The 20,003-nt window shown below is 41.2% G+C and overlaps 1 protein-coding gene across 5 annotated transcripts in view; it reads right to left on the bottom strand.

Moving 5' to 3' along the window:
- Window positions 1–69: 69 nt before the first annotated feature.
- The window catches only part of gdpd5a (glycerophosphodiester phosphodiesterase domain containing 5a), a 61,547-nt gene continuing 41,613 nt past the window's right edge, over window positions 70–20,003 (bottom strand). For 3 of the 5 annotated variants that reach the window (XM_061250211.1, XM_061250215.1, XM_061250214.1), the window contains 13 exons: window positions 19,625–19,718; window positions 19,290–19,349; window positions 18,814–18,912; window positions 18,611–18,704; window positions 17,128–17,273; window positions 16,805–16,887; window positions 14,421–14,571; window positions 13,487–13,708; window positions 12,860–13,017; window positions 9,653–9,800; window positions 9,240–9,322; window positions 3,399–3,514; window positions 70–2,888 (listed from right to left, as the gene is read on the bottom strand). In XM_061250211.1, the coding sequence (XP_061106195.1) occupies window positions 2,797–2,888; window positions 3,399–3,514; window positions 9,240–9,322; window positions 9,653–9,800; window positions 12,860–13,017; window positions 13,487–13,708; window positions 14,421–14,571; window positions 16,805–16,887; window positions 17,128–17,273; window positions 18,611–18,704; window positions 18,814–18,912; window positions 19,290–19,349; window positions 19,625–19,718 (1,546 nt within the window). In that variant the 3' untranslated portion in view covers window positions 70–2,796. The remainder of the gene's footprint in view (window positions 2,889–3,398; window positions 3,515–9,239; window positions 9,323–9,652; window positions 9,801–12,859; window positions 13,018–13,486; window positions 13,709–14,420; window positions 14,572–16,804; window positions 16,888–17,127; window positions 17,274–18,610; window positions 18,705–18,813; window positions 18,913–19,289; window positions 19,350–19,624; window positions 19,719–20,003) is intronic. The other 2 variants (XM_061250213.1, XM_061250212.1) reach the window with 2 other exon arrangements.

The raw sequence follows: 20,003 nt of genomic DNA on the forward strand, positions 1-20,003 counted from the left end.
GTACAAAGGAAATACATACTGGTTAATCAGTAACTTGCACCAAAAATGATACTCAAATCTGAAAAGGAGTGGTTTTTTTTATTTTTTATTTGGGGTGGGGATAGAGGGAGTAAAATAAATTAGCATTGCAATGTATCTAAATGAAATTAGAACATAGAAATCAGCCCCACTTCAGTGAATTTTGAATTTATGAATGTTCAAAAGGCAGCCAAGGACATCTCTCTTTAGTGACAGCTTGCAATTGGTTGACTGGTCTTGCCAAGGATCTGAAGCTGATAATTCAATAAGAATATTCATTTACAGAATTAAAAATACAATGTAACAAAAATGAATAAAAAAAAACAAGAAACAGACAAAAGCAGCAGTGGTAAAATAACATTTGCTCAGTTCATACACTGAAGATGTTTCCAGCACATCTTGGACACACTAAAATCTGTCCCAACCAGAATACAGTATACATATGTATTATATATCTTTGCACATTTTCAGAGTTCTAAGAAGATTCAGTGATTCATTACAAAGGTTGTATGAGGCATACAACCACATTCAACAGAAAAGATATGCTACTTTGTATAAAAGGTTCTCTCTGTAGCCATGATTAAAGATGCTATGGAAACGCACTCTCCCCTGGGTCTCATGTGGAGCAGTTAAATTTAATTTAATTGACACCTTTAACTCGGAATATGAAAGGAGGCATTGCAATACTAACTGGTAAAACTGCCATCTAGCAACACACAGTGAAAAGAAGCTTGTGGGAGGAGACAGTAGTTTATATGGGCAGTGTAGCAGCCTGAAAAGTAGTTGGTTTTAAAAGAGAAAGAACGTCATAGTGACCTTCCTGGTTACCTCATTTGCTCTTGGAAAAGTTTACACAAGAACCTGGATTGAATTATTAAAGATGGCCAGGCATTCTATGGGCAGTTTTACACTGAATAATTATCTCCACAAACAAAACAATACCATTCTCACAAGCATATTTTGTAAATCAAGTTAATGTATAGCTGAATGTTCAAATAATTAAATTGAATTTGCTTTACACTTTTCAAATGAATTTAATGAATGGCAGCATGTTTTTTGTGACATCTACTTCAAACTCCTACTTCTAGCTCACAAAATATATATATATATTTTTTTATCTGGATATTGGTAAATTAAGGCAGCACCAGGTAGTCGACTGATTGGGGCAAACCAATATCCAAAGATAACAATAAACTTGTGTGCAATTCAGTTTCTCCATTGTTTTTTCCATGTGTATGCCATACTGAAAAACATACCCTTAATTCAATCAGTACAGCGATCTTAACAATTGGACACATTAACACTGTCCATATGTATCACATCTACAATTTTAAAAAGCACTAATTTAATGTCATGTTTCATGACATATGACATAAGCACAAAATATGTAATGGACGTTTTTTTAAATCAATGTTAATCAAGTGCAGTGAATTTCCCTGTGGATGATGCACACAGAATTAATACCAAAAGACTATAACAACATTACTGCTTGCAATTAAATTACATCTCCGATATAACACAATGTCCTCTGCACATTCTATGGCCATAATGTACAGTAATAAGCACCATACCATGTAGCATAGCACAGAAAGGGAGGTCCAATGGTTTCATTTCACATACCACTACACATTATTAGAAAGCACACATATTTCACCAGGTTAACGGAATGGTAGTTCTTTACCCAAGCGAGATAAACACTGTTTAGGTTTGTAGTGTTCTAAACCCTTTCATACAGTCACCGGAAAGTCAAGCACGGTGCACTGTATCCTTAATTATATATTAAGTTCCATTTAAACAAGATTTATCCCATTTCCTCCCAATTTGGAATGCCCAGTTCCAAATGTTAAAACCTGCTCCGTTCAGTGGGCAGAACCCAGACAGCCCTGTCAGCTCTCATCACAATGCAGTCCACACATCAGGCTTGCAGAGACATGAGTCGTAGATGGACATTTCATGCATGGTTCAGCAGATGGCTGGTGATTGATCGACCAGCAGGGGCCACTAGTGAGCAGTTAAACGCTGTAATCCCAGCTCACTGAATCCTTTATCTTCCATTGGTGACTCTCTGGGGCACGCACTACAATAGCTTAACTAAATGAACAGCCCAACAGCAGATTTCACTCATTGATATAGTTTCCCCATATGCATGTTTTTTAAAATGTAATAATGCAGTATATAATATTACAAGCATTCAGTGTGTATTATTTGATGTTTGATTCATACTGCAAACATGTCAGATCTGTTTTAACAAGACAAGGCTGGAAGGAAATCTGTTTCCTTAAGTGCTGCATCAAAGTTACAGCAGACTCCCTCTGGATTCATTACTCAATGAGGATGCTGAAGAAAATGAATTGGAGAAATATGTATTGCCTGGCCTTAATACACAGAAGATTCAGGCAGGAGTAGAAAATGGCTGCCATCTGAAACAGGCCCCTAAAAAAAAAAATTCCCCTCAATGCTTTGTGAGCATTGTTGGAAATTATTCTTGTGGAGCAAAGCCAGAAATGTTATCTGTCATGCAAAACACAAGAGAAATCAGAGCCATTTTGAATGACTGTACACAACCAGTTCAGTATCGGACTTCAGTCAGTAGTAGTTCAGAAACTATAATCCCATTGGTGTTTCGACTGTATCCTTGAAAACAGTTGTGAAAACAAAACAAAACAGCAAAACAAAACAAAGACATCGCTGAAATGAAGAAAAAATAATCTCTTTGACAAAGCTAGATCTCTTTCTTTTATGGGTAAAAAGACAAGAGAAACAACGCCTGTTCCAATGTCAGTGGGCGATCCCTTCATTGGTGTAGCCGTCGTATCCATTCTCTGCATACAGTGACAGCTCCTCTGCGCTGCTGGTGCCATTGTTTATTTCTACCAGGACAGCACAAGAGAATCAATCCATCAACACATAAATCTCATCTGACTTCATATAGCACCCTTATCAAATGAACTGTCATCGAGCTCACAGGACACATCACAGAAGAGTGACATGGTCATATTTATCTTTCTTTCTCCCCTGCTCCCTTCATTCATTCCTTCATTCTCATTAGCAAGCCATCAAAGCTCATTTGCCTTACTCTAACCAAAGTGAATATTGCAGAGAGAGCAGATAAGAGGCAATAAGCATCTCATTGAAAAGGCTGCTAGGTTTTCTCTCTGAAGATGAACCAATACAAGTTTACTTTTGCTATTTCTGAAAGGTGTTGTTAGAGGCTGTGGAGTGACGTGTTGCAGCGGAAGGGTACTGGGGGAGACGGGAGGAATAAGTCGGGGGAACGGAGGGAGAGGTGAGGACACGGGAGACGGAGGAAGCACGTGTGAGCGTTGGCAGGCAGTGGAGGATGGTACACGCAGGACGGAACACACATCTTCTGGCTTTACCTGAGAAGATGAGCTTCTCCTTCATGAGGCTGACGTCACGGTGGGAGCTGCGGACAGCGGCGGCACTGAGCATGATCTGCTCAGGGTTGTAGCTGCGAATGCCGCTCAGCCTCCACCTGCCGCGGGGGGGGGGGGGGGGGGGGGGGGGGACAGTGAGCAACGTGGACACTCATCTCCCAGTCTACTGCCTGCCTTAGGGATTAGTGCTCGGGTGCTATGGCGGACACTCATCTCCCAGTCGACTGCCTGCCTTAGGGATTAGTGCTCTTTAGGATACGACAACTACGTCAAATACTGTTCAGTGCTCAATTGATCTTGCCTGTAATTGAGCTAACCGAGAAGACAAAAATGCGGGTTTGCAGTTTTTGAGAGTATGTCATACAGTGGTTTAGTGTTTCATTGGCGCTTCTGCCTCGGGAGATCTGCCAGGCAGCGGGAGATGTTTTTGTTTTTTTTTTCCCCCACAGTAATTACTTGTTGTTCCGTGACATATGTTAGCGCACTAATCCACAGCAGTCTGAAGTACTTGCAGGTTCTGACAGTAGGGGGCAGCAGTGCCCTTTTTCAGCATGAGAAGCATGCATTATCCTGAATGAGCTGAAAAGTCGCTTTCCGAAGTACCAAAATACTCTCCAGAGGGAAAAAGACATTTGAATCATGGTTATGTTTTGTTTCTATTTATACACAACTCAGATAACAAGTTTTAAACCTGGATTTCTTTGTAAGCGGTGCAATTTCAGTCTCCAACCCTGGTGGAAAATAGACGGGCTTGTTGCTGGGACAACAGTGTCTTAAGCAGAAACAAATTAATGGGAGGGGACGTCATCAAAATCACACTGTGATGACTAAATGGCAGAGCTAAATTCAGAACTCAGCTTCATTATTCGACCGTTTCACTGTTTAAGCTGCTTTCGTGGCCTAAGTTACATTCATTGAAGGACAACAGACTTTTGTTCCCCAAGTTTATTAATGCTAGTACATACAGCACAATGCATATTGCCAATATAATGCGCCTGATACAAGTATATTCACTGCATTCATACCCTTGTCTGTAGAATAGGAATCAACAGCGAACTGCTTAGTATTTATGCAACTATGATATTCAATATTAAACAAATGTTCTCCATCATACAGTGCAACTCTTGCGATTCCAAGCTGATATTGTCTCAGTAGTAGCCATGCATGTAACATTATGAATCCTTGCATCTGATTCACATACAATTGTCTGCAGAGTAGGAATCAACTACTTAAATGACAATGATAATTCCGAATATGTAGCTCAAACAAATAAGCCTCATGTGCATCATGCAGTTTGGTGCTCATCCCCGTTCATTTCTGCAAGCCGAAGTCTGCTTATACTGCGTTTCAGGTTTTTCCAACCTCCTACTAGGAAATGTGCAATAGAACATCACTCAAATAATTTGTTTCTTATTGCAGAATTCCTTCTTGTGAACTCAGGGCAAATCCATCTACCACGACTTCACGAGAAGCAGTTGACGTCATACAACAATGGCAGCACCCACAGATGGTAAATAGTAAACCATCAAATAAAAGGCAATGCAAAGTATTTGTTCCTGCATGACATTAAAATAAAACAATCTGTCATATGGTAAAGCTTGTTCTGTGTGTGAATTGATGTAAAACAATGGCCAAAGTGTGGCACAGAGTTCTGGATTTGCGCAGTGGACCAACTGGAATATAGACGTTACTTTTACTGCATATCATTCATCCTGCTTTGGTAGGATGAATAGGAAAATAGTTTATTAGTAGGCTACCTGTGTTCATTTGTTTTTGTTCTTATAATAGTGGCATTGCCATTGCTGCCACTGCTGATAAAATGTGAACAATGCACAGGAAAACAAGTCATCGAGTCATTAGCATGTCCCTTCATCATTCTCACTTAAGTATATTAACAGTTACTCTCCCTATTGTTTAATATCAAATATTATATCAACGCTGTGCTATCTCACGACTCAGCTCTCACTGCTGATGGCTGTGAATTGAATGCTATTGGAATTTGGAGTGAATTTGGTTTTTTTGTAGTTGAATAGTGGCCATATACACATAAGCCTCAATTTGTTCACTCAAAATTTTTGCGGGTCAAGTAGGCAAAAAATAAAAAACAGTGACCAGGCATCAATCATGTGGGATTATTACAAGGTAGTGCTTTATACCCTGTTAATAACCTAGTATTTACTGGGAAAATACACATCTACTTGTGTAATTATTGGGTAAATATGTTTTACAGCCCATTTCATGGTACTTACCTGTGAAATCAAAATAGTTACCTTATAAGTACTACGTAAATAACGGGAGTAACATAAAGCATTACAGCTCTCATGGGTAATCGTTACTTTTTAAAATCAAAAGCAGGCAGCGTAAGGCAAGTGTCCACAGAGTGAAAAGAGAGAGCAGAAGAGAGGATTATAAGTGAAGTGAAAAGAATTTAAGGGGTCAGACAGATAAGGACAGCTGGATGGCTGCTGAACGCCACACAGAGTTTCCAAATCAACAAAGCAATACACTAAACAGAAAGAGGCAGAGATACCGAAAAGGCGGAGAGAGAGAAACAAACAAAGGATGGAACAGGAGGAACAGTGGAGCAGCTTAGAAGAAAAGCATAATGGGTCAGGAGAGGAGTTCTGGTTACCTGATCACGTGATAGCTGGAAGGTGCCAGTTATAGCACAGAAGAAGAGCATGCACACGAGGCAGAGAGAGAGCGAGAGCAAGAGAGAGAACAAGGCAGAGAGGTGAGAGAGAGAATGTACAATGGTTCACTTTGTATGGTAAGAGAGGCATGCCCACACCTTCTGGACACCAGGGGAACTCTTCTCACAAGCATTATAATACACACTGAGGGCCAGATTTACTAAGGAAATAGTGACAGAGCAAAAACATTTGCTGTATTTCAGTCTCTTTAGGTAGGTTATAATAAAACAAACAGTAGAGGATGTAAGGAAAAGCTGGCATGATGTTTGGCAGCCTACCCCTTTTGGCCATTTTTTCAAAACCTTACAAAAAGCTTAAAAAAGAAGACATTTATCATTTGTTGAATATCGGTAACATACAGTCCCCTCCAAAAGTATTGGAACAGCAAGGTCAATTCCTTTGTTTTTGCTATACACTGATGACAATTGAGTTTGAGGTCAAAAGATGTACATGAGATGACAGATCTGAATTTCAGATTTTATTTCCTGGTATTTTTTAACATAAATCTTATCACCCTTTATATCAGAACACCCAATTCCTAGGTGAGCAAAAGTATTTGAACATGTGACTGGCAGGTGTTTTTTGTCGCCCACATGTGTCCTGTTAGATTGATTAGTTAAACAATAAATAGTTCTGAATGTGTACTCTTGGTTTTAGCCTTGGAAGACTGCATTTAGATAAACCAACATGAAGACCAGAGAGCTGTCTTTGGGAGAAAAGCAAGCCATTTTGAAGCCAAGAAAAGAGGGGGAGAGCCATTGCACAAGCATTGGGGATAGCTCATACAAAAACTAGGAATATCCTGAAAACTGGCCAAGTGAATCACCAGACCTTAACCCAATTCAGCATGCATTTCACCTCCTGAAGAGAAGATTGAAGGGAAAACCCCCCTAAACAAACAACTGAAAGAGGCTGCAGAAAAAAGCCTGGAAAAGCATCACAGAAGAAGTTTAGATTTAAATAGTTAAATAGATTTAAATAGTTTGGTGATGTCAATGGGTCGCAGGCTTGATGAAGTTAGGGATATGCTACCAAATATTAAGTGTATTTAATTTAATTTTAATTTACTGAAATACTCTCTGTTCCAATACTTTTTCTCACCAACAGATTGGGTGGTCTGATACCAAATGTGCTATGTTCTAAGTAGTTAGCACACATCTAGGTGTAAATATCAGGAAATAAAAGCTGAAATTCTGTTCATCTTTTTATCTCAACCCCAAATATTCAATGTACAGGTGCACCTAAAAGAATTAGTTTATTAGACATAGTCCATATTTTTAGCCCCAAGACAAAATAATTCACTTATTACTCCCCAAGATAGAAGACATATTCCAGGATTGATTATATTCTCATATCCAAATCCTTACTTTTGGGGGTGCATAGCACAGAGATCTGGCCAACTGTTATTTTGGATCATTCAGCCGTTTCTAGCAAAATCTTGCTTGCAGTCATAGTTAATAAAGCCGCAAGATGGCAATTTAACACTACCCTGTTACAAAACAATAAATAATTCTAATGAACTTCATCAAGGCACAAGATTTGAACTTTGTAATTTATTAAGACAAAGAGAGACAAATTCCTCATCCATAAAGTCGGAACTATTATTTTAATGCCGCCAGACCCAGCTGCCTTTTGGCCCGTAGACTACATATAGGTGCATCTAAAAAAAATTATAATATTGTGGAAAAGGCAGTTGATGTTTGATGTTTACTGCTTACAGCTCATGAAAATCAAAAATCCAGTATCTCAAAATATTAGAATATTACATAGGACCAATCAAAAAAAGGAAATTAAAAATACAGAAATGTTGACAAAATTGTGTTGTCAACAGTGTTTTCACTGTCTTCCACAGAAACATTCTCTCAGATGAGAGATTCCTTCTCCAGAGGAAGTCCATTTAGACATAGGCATCACAAAATAAATGGTTTGTTGTAAAACGTCAACCTTTTTTGGCATAAATCTCAAGAACTGTTTTTGCTGAAGCACAACAGACATATTGAAAATGCTACAGTTATGCAGCTGAAAAAATGATGTTTTGTTTCATGCAAGCATAAGAAATTATACACCGTTGGAAACATAATGTCATTACCTAAAATGCATTTTAGTTGTCACTTCAATAACATGCCCGTAGTCTGTTCTTTGATTAGCTAAAGTTATACTGAATTTTCTTACACACATTTTCTCTGTAACTAAATTACAAATAGTAAAAGACAGTTGTACTTGGGCTCATTGTGTTCAAAAAAATCTATACAAAATGCATTTCTATGTCTGTCTACAGACAATGATAATTCCTCCAGAGAAATTTTGGAGTAAGTAAACAATGGACCTTCTATCAATGTTTCTCTGAGTTCGTGAGACTTAAGGGGTGAAGGCTCCGCAGAATGCAAGACACCACATTTTAAATGTAATAGTTGTGGAAATAGATCTGAATAAGATCGTCAGCTACATGTGAGTAATGTAATGTAATGCAATGTAATGTAATGGGCCGGCCTGTAGCGTAGTGGTCAAGGGTAAATGACTGGGACACACAAGGTCGGGTTCTAGTCCCGGTGTAGCCACAATAAGATCCGCACAGCCATTGGGCCCTTGAGCAAGGCCCTTAACCCTGCATTGCTCCAGGGGAGGATTGTCTCCTGCTTAGTCTAATCAACTGAACGTCGCTCTGGATAAGAGCGTCTACCAAATGCCGATAATGTAATGTAATGCAATGCGTGTTGTGCAGTCACTTCATTTCAATTACTTTCAAAGATATGAATGTTATTAAGGCTCTCAATGTGGTTATGAATGGGTACTGTAACACATGGAAGATAGCTTCAGCTTAGTCTGACACAACCTGTGGACTTACATCTGTAGGGCCCACCATGCCCTTTTAAATGTTGGGGACTGTTCAGACAGGGGGACAGTCAACTGACCGCCCTTCAGTCAAACTTTCAGCTTTGATTGAGCATTGAAACGGCTAGTTTATCCTAAATAAACAGTAGCTTCACCACAAATGAGCTTTAATGAGTGTGAATGTCAGCAAATAATGCATTCCTACTCAATGTTCTGACATAAAACATACACTTAAGAGCAAACATATCAAAATAAATGGCTGTGAATAGGGCAAATAAACAGCGAAAATGCTACTTACTTTTGGAATGCAAATACTCCTATTATAATAGCGAAGGACACAAGATCCGAAGTTATCCAGACCAAGCAGTATTCCTGTGGACTCTGAGACAAAAAGAGAGTGATTGTAGCACTCTACCAGTTGGAGGTACAACGTGCATTTTAAAGTACTGCAAATCCGACTGTCTGTCTTATGTCAGGAGCTGGCCTGAACTACCATTCTAAAATGCCATTCTCACAGAGGTAGAAAGCATGCATGAAGAAAACATTCTCCATAGGCATCATGGCATGTACAGACAATGAGTTTCCCAGGGAGTTAACTGCAGGTGGACTCGCTTTACTGATGCAGTTGTTAAAGCAGTGCTGGAAAAAGCTTGTGTGTCACAGGGAAGGGCTGCACTGTGGTGTGCCAGGTGGTGTTCTGGGGGGGCTTACCATGAGCCATATGGGGTTAGGCACCTTTTTAAGGATCTGAGGGGCGTCGGAGGAGACGGCGGGCACACCGCTGCACCACAGCAGGGAGTAGAGCCATGGCTCATTCACAGTGTACAGACTGAGGTTCATGTTGTTTACCAGGAGATCCCTGTTACACACACGAATGCACAAACACACAATGTACAAACACACATGCATGAACAAACACACACAATGGGAAGAATTTTGAATAATTGCTGACTAAAGTTATTAGCTGACCGCTGTGGCAGTAACTTTTACACCAGTGGTTCTCAAACCTTTTGGACTCAGGGCACCCCTACACATAGTTTTTTCATTCACGGCACCCCTAAGATACTGATTACTTTTTACTCTCGGGAGCTTATTTCTGGTATTGTTTAACACTTTTGCATTAAGCATAATGTATGATAGGCCCCATTATAACTATTTTCATTATTATTATATTCATATTTTTATTAATATTAGATGATGATGATGGTTACCACCAAATTATTATACCTTTTTTTAATTCAGTAAAACAGATACTTTACAGATTTCTTATGTAACATTTATAACATATTTGTATATTTTCTCAAATGTAAACACATTACATGAGCAATTATAAGCACTTTTGCGAAACTAGGTAGGCCAGCCTTAAAATGAACAGAAAATAACAAGTTTAGGCCTTCAACAAAAGATGTTGGGCTACAAAGAGCTTTTACAATGTCTGGTGTCCACACAGCCAACTGGTCAATTTAATGGGACACAAGTGCCTGCCTCTGACTACAAAGTCTCTTAAAACGAGGGGGGATTGTCGACAGTGCCAGGCGCAGGTCCTGTTCTACTGACAGCCTTTGCCTCAGTTTATTCTTGAGGTATGTGAGAGAGGAGAATGCCAGTTCACAGAGGTAGGAGGTGGGGAATTGAATCAAGACATTGAGAGCACTTTCTGAAATTGAGGGATACTCCTGCCCCACTTTAATCCAAAATGTGTCCAAAGACAATTCACTGTGTTGCAATCCAAGTGTGCAGTCCATTTTTAGCTCTGCAAGCTCATCTTGACTCATTGTAGTCAAGCACCTTGACGCTGACTCTGTGGCCAGAGAGTGGAATGGATCTCGAACCCAGTCAAATTCTTCATTTGTGCGTGGGAAATAGGTCTCAAACCTTTTCTCCAGGTTAGCCAGGTGTGCAGATACAGAGTTTAAAAAATCTGCTGTCTTCTCTGTGGCTTTTTTAGCTGTCAATGGAAACATGTCAATGCTTTTTTGGGCCACTCTTTGTTGCCACTGGCCAAGTTTTGTTCTGAAGCCATTGATTTTGTCTGTTGCTGTCAGGATATTTTCTTTCCTTCCCTGCATTCATATTTAGCTCATTCATGTGGCCAAAAATGTCAGCTAAGTAAGCAAGTTTCAGCCACGATGAGTTATCATTTATCTGTCCTTTAAAAGGAATGTCATGCTCATTCGAAAATGCCAGTAGCTCTTCTCTTAGTTCATAAAGTCAGATCAACGTTCTCCCCCTGACCTTTGTGCAGTAAAAGGCCCTGGTGCTCCGTTCCCATTTCACTGCAGAGCGTGCTGAATAAGCGCGTCTTGAGTGGGCAGGACTTTATGTAATTCACTATTTTTATGGCTTGATCCAAAACATCAGTGAGATCGGGAGGCATAGTTTTTGCCATAAGCGCCTCTTGATGCAGCATGCAATGGGTTACGACCATGGTGGGATTTCTCTGTTTAGCTTTTGTTACAAAGCCTTTGATCCGTCCGGTCATAGCAGCAGCACCGTCGGTGCAAATACCTACACACATATCCCAGGTAAGACTATATTCCCTGTAGTAGTCGTCTGTGACCCTGAATATCTCGTCACCCGTAGCATGGCACAAAGCTTTACAAAATAAAAAGTTCTCTGCAATACTATCTTCATCCACGTACCTCACGTTAGCGATCAGCTGCAAGGTAGCAATCTTTGTAAAACCTTAGTTTTGGCCGTTTTGCTTCTCCTGGCTGGTCGGACACGGCCTCCGATGTCAGTTGCTGAATGGGTGTCACGTTATTTGTTCTCTTAAAAAATCTAGCCATACTTTATTTTTCTCATCAAGCTAGCCTACGACATCTGCTGACAGTTAATGTTATAAAAGCGCGCTTCAGAATAAATGCGGTAGTGTATACATTTTAGCACAAGAAAAAAAATGCATGTACAGTGTTTTCTTTGTGCCAAAATTATGTGCGTGAAGGAATATCCGTTTCTGCTACGAATGACTGAAAACAATTTTGAACTTGACGTTTAAACTGATAACATAATTTATAGGCCTACTTAAAATAGCTCAATTCCAACTATGATCAAATTATTTCGCGACATCCCTGGACTGTTATCACGGCACCCACTTTGAGAAATATTTGTTACACTCAGTAGTGTAACAATTATTACTCTGAAACTAACCAATTGTAACAGGTTTATACCAGTGTTCAGAGTTCCTATATTCAGTCGTGAAACTCACACCAGCCTTGAGCGCTGCGTCATTTCACGCATCACCTTGCTCTGTTCCTATTCGGGAGGCAGCACTCCTTGCGCAAGTCTGGCCATCGCAAACTTTTCATTGGTTTTCAGAAAGTGAATTTCTTCAGCACTAGTCAATCAAACCACCGGTAATAGATGAGAGCTTAGGTGTCTACTCCATAGAGCAAAATATAATGCTGTAATGTATTTAGGCTATCTACAGTGGGCCCCATAACTACTGGCACCCCTCACTGGCAATGCACAAAAATAAACAATATAATTACTGAGATAAACTCAAAATGCTGAACGTGTGAAAAATACAGGACTTTATTAATGTTTATTTCACCAGTCAGGAGTGCCAATAATTCTGGAGCCCACTGTATGCATGTAGAAAGCAATGTTTCCCCAACTAATCTATCAGGATGGTCACCACAAAATAAAAAGTTGGCCAAACTGAACATACAGTCATCACAGATGAAGGACTGCAGAAATCTGTGACGTCAGTCTTATGGCAGCAAAAGGTAAGTTTCCAATGATAAAAAAAATCCTGACGTTAAATATTGTTTCTTTTGTCTCCACCGGGTGTCTACTAAAAGCATCTAGTCTCGGCACACAAACTGACAGTCCTGCGCTTATTTGATGCAAACGCTCACACGAGTCAGGCCTGGAATGGGTGCTGGTCTGAGACCAGAAGACAGGCTGTGGGCGTACCGGATTTCTGCAGCACTGGTCTGGCTGTAGTGCAGGTGCAGTCCCATGAGGCCCCTGTCCCGAATGACTTCCACAGACAGCTTGACCCCAGAGATCTGCCGGAACCCTGGTGCCTCCTGCTCCACCATAACCCGCCCCCAGTCAGGGGTCCACATCACCTGCAGGGTAGAGCGACATGCTGAGCCTTGCTTCACCGGGGTGTAGCTTAAGGGGCAGCCAGCCCCGTGTATAACCAACGGAAACAGACGCTCTTGATGTTTCTGTCAAATGCCATGTAGTGCTGAGGAAACACTGTGACAACCCTGCTTCCCGGTGGCTGGAATGGGAATGACATGCCTTTTTTAAGCTGTGCCGTCTCTAGCCCCAGACCATGATTCTGAGGCAATCAGGGACCCTTGTATGTGGCAATTCTCCCCACAGAGTACACCCCCCCCCCCACCCTCGGAGCGGTGCCCCAATTTTGCCACTCCCTCGTGCTCCAGCTATACTCGGGTCTGGCAGACCTGGGGTGCGAACGGTGGGCAGCTGCGACAAACCAAACCAATGCCTTAACTGCTGCACCACCACGGCACCAAACTCCTGCAATATTGAGTAGAGCAGGAATAAGATTTCGGTCTCTGCCCTCACCTGCTCCTGGGGTATTCCGGATCGGTGGAATGCCTGCAGGGTGTCATTGATCCAGCTGTTATAGCGAGGGTGTTCGGGTGGTGGTCTGCGCAGGTTAAAGATGACCGAGCGGTTAGAACGAATTGCCACCCGAAGCAGCTCCTGCAGGCTGCATACTGTCTGGTTCCTGGCCCGGTTCTGATCCCTCTGGGACATAGACTGGACCGTCCAGTAGGGGTCATCCTTGGGTGGTAGAGGACAAAGAAGTTCCAGTTTTTTAGTTTTTTGGCATTTATATAGCGCCTTTATCCAAAGCGCTGTACAATTGACGGTTCTCATTCACCCACTTATACACACACTCACACACCGACGGCGATTGGCTGCCATGCAAGGAGCTGACCAGCTCGTCAGGAGCATTTGGGGGTTAGGTGTCTTGCTCAGGGACACTTCAACACAGCCCGGGCGGGGGATCGAACCGGCAACCCTCCGACTGCCAGATGACTGTTCTTACTGCCTGAGCCATGTCGCCCCACAGTTATAGGACCCCAGCTGCCTTAGTTAGTATTGATGACCAGAACTAGTAATAATGTCATCAATTCTGAAACAGAAACATTAAAAAACTTACTAGTGTAGTACTGTTCATTTTACACATGTCATCATACCAAACACTATAAGTCACCTGTATGTTCCTTATGTGAAAGTAAAATAAGGATCTAAATGCACAGGAACATTTCAGTCAAAAGGTCATTTTATGGTGGTCTGTCCACCAATAACATGAGCAAAATACCATCACCTCTGTGTCAGAGTGATGTTTTTTGTACCACTGGGGTACACACACCCACTCTCAATAAGGTTGCAGCACATAAAGGAGTCAGCCGTTTTAGATGCAGAGTGCAGTGACTATAATACAATAATACATAATTAGTAGGGTCTGAACTAGTTAAAGCTGTGGCACCTTTAAAAACCACTGTCCTGCGTTGAGGGAGCGCAGTTCAGTCCAGTTGAACAGGGATGCATCGTTGAACTGCCTGGCGGGGAAGACCTTCTCCACGTCCGTGGTCCTCCTCAGTGTATAGTCCCGCATTAGGAAGGGCACTCCATCCAGACTGAGGCAGGAAAGGGCTGTATCAGCAGTGTGGTCAAAAGTGCCTGTAGCCCTTTTTCCATTAAAGAATTATATGGCTACAACAGTCTTTGAGACTGAAGAATTAAAAGAGTCTGTAAGACTGAAGCTCTAAACAGTCTGTGAGAATGACGCTCGAAATAGTCTGTGGCACTGAAGCTCTATAGAGTCTCTGAGACTGAAGTTGTAGAGAGAATCAAGCTGAAGCTGTAAAGAGTTTGTGAGGCTGAAGCTCTAAAGAGTGTCAGAATGAAGCTCTATAGAGTCTGTGAGACTGAAGCTCTAAAGAGTCTGTGAGAATGAAGCTCTAAAGAGTCTGAGACTGATGCTTCCAAGAGTTTGTGACACTAAAGCTGTAAAGTGTCTGTGAGACTGAAGTTCATATCTAACAATTTGAAGAGTCTGTTGGATTGAAGACTGAGACTGCAGCTGTAGAATTATATAACATTGGAGCCCACTTAACTGAGGCCGCACAGAACTTGTATCTGCTGAGATTAATCACTCAGCAAGGTCACAGACTCGCTGCAGTCACGCCCACCTAGCATTATGGGGATAATCTGTGTCACTCATTAATCCTCATTACACAGCCTGGAGCAGCCTCACCACAGTCATTACTCATTGATAAGTACACTGAAGTAGCTACAGTACAGGGAGAACAAGTAAGTGCTACTTTACACCATTTCTGTACATTTTCAGTCTGTTCTATTCCTGTAAAAATAAAATTGCGTACTTCACCCTGCATGCACACTACAGTAGGGTTGCTCACTGGGAAGCGGGATTCCGAGGTTCTCGGGACAATCTTCAAGTCCCCTGAGTTCCGGGAACAGTATCTACACCACACGGTCATTGTGGTAAATCCCGGAGATCAGCTGTTTAATATGCCCTCCAGAGCTATGCTGCTGAAGATGGCAGTTGCTTGTGAGCCTTCAGGCACATGTGCAGCATGCTGATTATGATCGCATGAGCCAGACGAAAAGTATGGGAATGACCGACACAAAATCATTTCAAAGAACCTTTTTGATCCAAGAACCAGCTCTACTCTGCTCTTGCGACAATACAGCCCACGTCTGTCGAAGCCAAAAGACCCTTCTCAATTTATTGAGCGACGGCTCAATTTATGCCTTATGCTTCTTGAGGTTGCACTTCATGAAAAAAAAAAAAAAAAGGAAATTTGGAAAGTCATCTTAGAGAGTGTTAAATGTAGTAGGCTAACTGTAAGTTAATAGGAATGGAATAAAATTGAATCATTTTGAGTTAGTCTGCTATTTGACACATTGTTAAACACAAGGAAATAATTGCTACCACTGTTTCAACAACTTCTTCTTTTTGTTGTTAAAAAAAACAAACATTTTTTGTAAATATCATAAGCACAGTGATGCAAGGTCTTGTTTTATAAAAAATTTAACATTTATTTGAGAATTTGAACTGAATTGCTCTATGATCGTAGTAATAAAACATTTGATGTGATAAAATAGCATTGTTCTGTTGCATTTATTTGTCTATATAGGCCTAGTAGCATTAACGTAGTGTTAATTAGTGGACTGGCATCAAACAGAATGGACCCTGTTCCCTTGCCTCTTGCCTGTATCCTCTGAACAGAAGCCAGTGAGCAGGTAATTTATTAGACTTATTTATTTAGACTTATTGGTCTTCTGCTGCTGTAGCCTATCCACTTGGATGTGTTGTTTGTTCAGAGATGCTCTTCTGCATACCACTGTTGTAATGTGTGGTTATTTGCATTACTGTCACCTTCCTATCATCCTAAGTCTGACCTGCTGCTCACTGTATGTTTTTTGCTTTTCGCACCATTCTCCACAAACTCTAGAGACTATTGTGCCTGAAAATCCCAAGAGATCAGCAGTTTCTGAGATACTCAAATCACCCTGTCTGGCTTCAACAATCATTCCACGGTCAAATACACAAGATCACATTTCTTCTCATTCGACATTTGGTCTGAAAAAAAGCTGAACCTCTTGACGATGTCTGCATTAATGCATTTAGTTGCTGTCACATAATTGGCTGATTAAATATTTGCATTAACAAGCTGCTGCACAGATCTACCTAATAAAGTGCTCAGTGAGTGTACATTACATTTTGAGAATCATACTTGGATAAAAGTAGAACCTGTGCGAATCTTCTGTGCAATTGCAAAATACATTTTAGAAATAGAAAGACTGATCCCCTGATGGAGACTCAGATGTCTATCAATTAGTCACCTGATGGTCACGTCGGCCTCCAACCCGCTGACCTTCTGCTGCACAGCTTTGCTGAAGGACATGATGGTATTTTCCGGAGCCAGCTAGAATGAGAGACACCAAGAAGCAGCATCAACACCGGTCACAGCTGGAGGCCTTGGTTCAGCATGGCCCACATGTGAACAGAGACTGGGCATCTCAGGAGCATTCCTTTGTGCTCCCTTACTTCCAGCATTTCCGACATGAGATTCAGTGCGGCACGCAGCATGTGAGAACATTGTGGAAAAATAAACTTTAAATCTGCATCTGCAGTTATTAAAAAGTCAATTATAAAACTGACTCACCATTGGTGCTCCCCTATGGCCAATGACATCAGGCCGTTGTTTTAGGCTGGTCCGGTCCATGAGGCACGGGGAGGTGATAGTGAGGGGGGCTAGGTAGAGAGCCAGGAGGACACTCAGGTAGAACAGAAGCAGGACTACCTGGAACCCTAAAGAGGAATAAGATCCCCCAGTCCTGTCAACCATGTACAGTATAACTACATACTACAGACACTGTACATCTTACAAATAGGTGTGTGACGTCTGACCGTTTAGTCGCTAACTGTTAACAAAAATTTGAAACATTTAAACTATTAAACACATTTTCTGAGTGGCAAATTAATTTAAATAATGTATAACCATTTCCTTTTACAGTGTCCTATTCTCAATGTGATTGTTGTAGGCTCATATGTATGTATCATATATAATATGTCTCATATGGCACTTTTCTGTGATTTGCGCTCTTATATAGATAAAACTATTAGGTTTTGAACTCCACTCTCTGGCTGCTTTTGCAACTTTTGCAATCTTGGCTATAGTTTTGGTTTAGTTTAAATTTAAGTGCAGCAAAATTTTCAGGCAGATATTCCAGAAACATCCCAGGAAACGTGTATCAAACTGGCGCACGGGGCTGGATCCGCAGTATGCATGTCAACTAGGTGAGTCATGGCAAGGTGTGCTTCCTTCATGCACATGCATTTAAAAGTGGATAGCACAAATAAAGGGTGGAGATATTATTACGATTATATTATATGATATTAAGTGGGGCTGATTATATATTCCGTCAAATGTACTGAAGTTCACGTAATTAACGAAGGTCGATTCATGCGAAGCAGTGGAAAATGAATGAAAAAACGTGCTCAACAATAGCAAGTGCTTGAAGTTTTCAGAAAAAATCAGTGTTGCTGGTAGTAAAAAAATATGAGCAAATCCAATGATATGCCACTTTTAATCGCTTTTGTCCATCTCAGGAATAGCATGCTTTTTACGTTTAACAGAACATTTTTAGAAACAAAGCATGCTCAAATTGCATTGCTAAAATAAAAACAGGGTTGTGTGTTTTCATTAGTTATCATGCAGAACAATCACAGACAAGAAATGGGAAAAGACACTGGAGTGCCAAACAAAGATAAAAATCTACAGTAACCCAGCCCAACAAATAATTATGCTTCTGGGAGAAATAAAAGATTCCGAATCCTCCCACACAACGTTCCCGTTCCATCTCGCAAATAGTAAAGTTCCTTGCAAAATTACACTCTCTTGCATCTGGAATCATTGTTGCCACAGCTGGAATATCTATGCAATTTGTCACAAAATGGGAGGTTAAACTGCACCGTTTAAGATCAGCCTCGTTCGCAAAATGTGATTAGTATGTACATTTGACCCACACTGTTCAGATACAGTAATGCAAAATACAGTAGGTATGGTACTGTTTGTTCTCAAAATTCATAGCTTTCTGCAAGTAAGTGGTTTTGATCACGAATTAGCCTGGTAACTAATAACTTACTTGTTTTCTCGGCGCGGATGACCTGACCAGCCATTAACCAGCCCAGAGCCGTAATGGCAGCCAGGGCTCCTATGTGCAGGAAGGGACCTGTGGCCTGAACACAAAGAGAGACATTCTGACAAAAATGCCACAGTTGCTGTTCTTGCTTTACACTTGAAAGACAAGTGAAGGCAGAGAGGGGTGGGGGCTGCAGGAGCTCTTACCTGCAGAGAGATCACAATGATGTCCCATTCCCCTCCCCACAACTCATGAATGGAGATCATGCCTGTGATAGTCATCAACATGGCTGCCATCACTCCAATCTGCAGAGGCATGCACACAAGTACACACACACAATCCAGATTAGATTCCATGCCATTGTAATCTCCACTACATTTTTACAATGGTAGTTGTAGACTGTGCATTTAGCTCAGACATCACAATATTGTGCTTCAGTGTTTCTACTGTCAGCCGAATGCCGCAATGGGACACACGCATACACACACACACACACACACACACACACACACACACGCACACATACACACATACACACACAGTTTGTGTGTGGCAGATCTTGTGCTTAAGATTTTACGGAAAAAAGGGCGTGTCATAGTTTGTGTGGAGCATTATTTGAGCTACAGCTCTGGGAGAATTAAATGTGTTTCAGATGGTATGGAACGAGCCTATGGAGGAATACCTTGTGGAGCCAGTATAGATTCAGTTGCTGTCCCACAGCTATGTGGCAAAGTGCTAACATCTGAAAACAGAGAAAAAGGCCAGGTGTGAAAGAGCCAAGCACTAAAACTGCTATGTTCAGCCACATTTTTACTTTGTTCAGAAAGCATACATTACATCACAAATGTGCATATTATCCATTTATATAGCATGGGACAACATGAATTATAGAAAACAAAAGCTAATGATCTATTATTTTTAAATACAAACAACAGCTGAGACCGGCCTACATTTCTGGTATTATCTGTTCCTGTACAACACAAAGGGGTGGGCTGAATGTCGAACATGGCGACTCACCATTAAGAAGGCCACATAAGTGAAGCCTGCAGCTGTGGTGGCGAGTATGGGAATGGTCCCATCACTCCACTCCCCAGATCCATTATACAGAAACCTGCAGGAGAGACCCAGGATGACCTGCAGTAGAGTTCTAACAGGGCTGATACAGGCAGGCCCGCACGAAGATGCTCAGAGGCCCGGGGCTACATGGTTGTCATAGGCCCCATATCCAAATATATTCCACAAAAATGACGCGGTGTCGCCCGGGATAGGGCAGGCTGTCAACTCGTCGGTATTAACACACAGTATTACCACAGTAGCCTAGTACGTTAAGTTAAATTGTTGGTGCATTTTTTATAATCGAACCTAACACCTCTAGTCCAGCTCATAAAGTTGATTA

The sequence above is a fragment of the Conger conger genome, chromosome 7 (assembly GCF_963514075.1).
Source record: "Conger conger chromosome 7, fConCon1.1, whole genome shotgun sequence".
Lineage (NCBI taxonomy): Eukaryota > Metazoa > Chordata > Actinopteri > Anguilliformes > Congridae > Conger > Conger conger.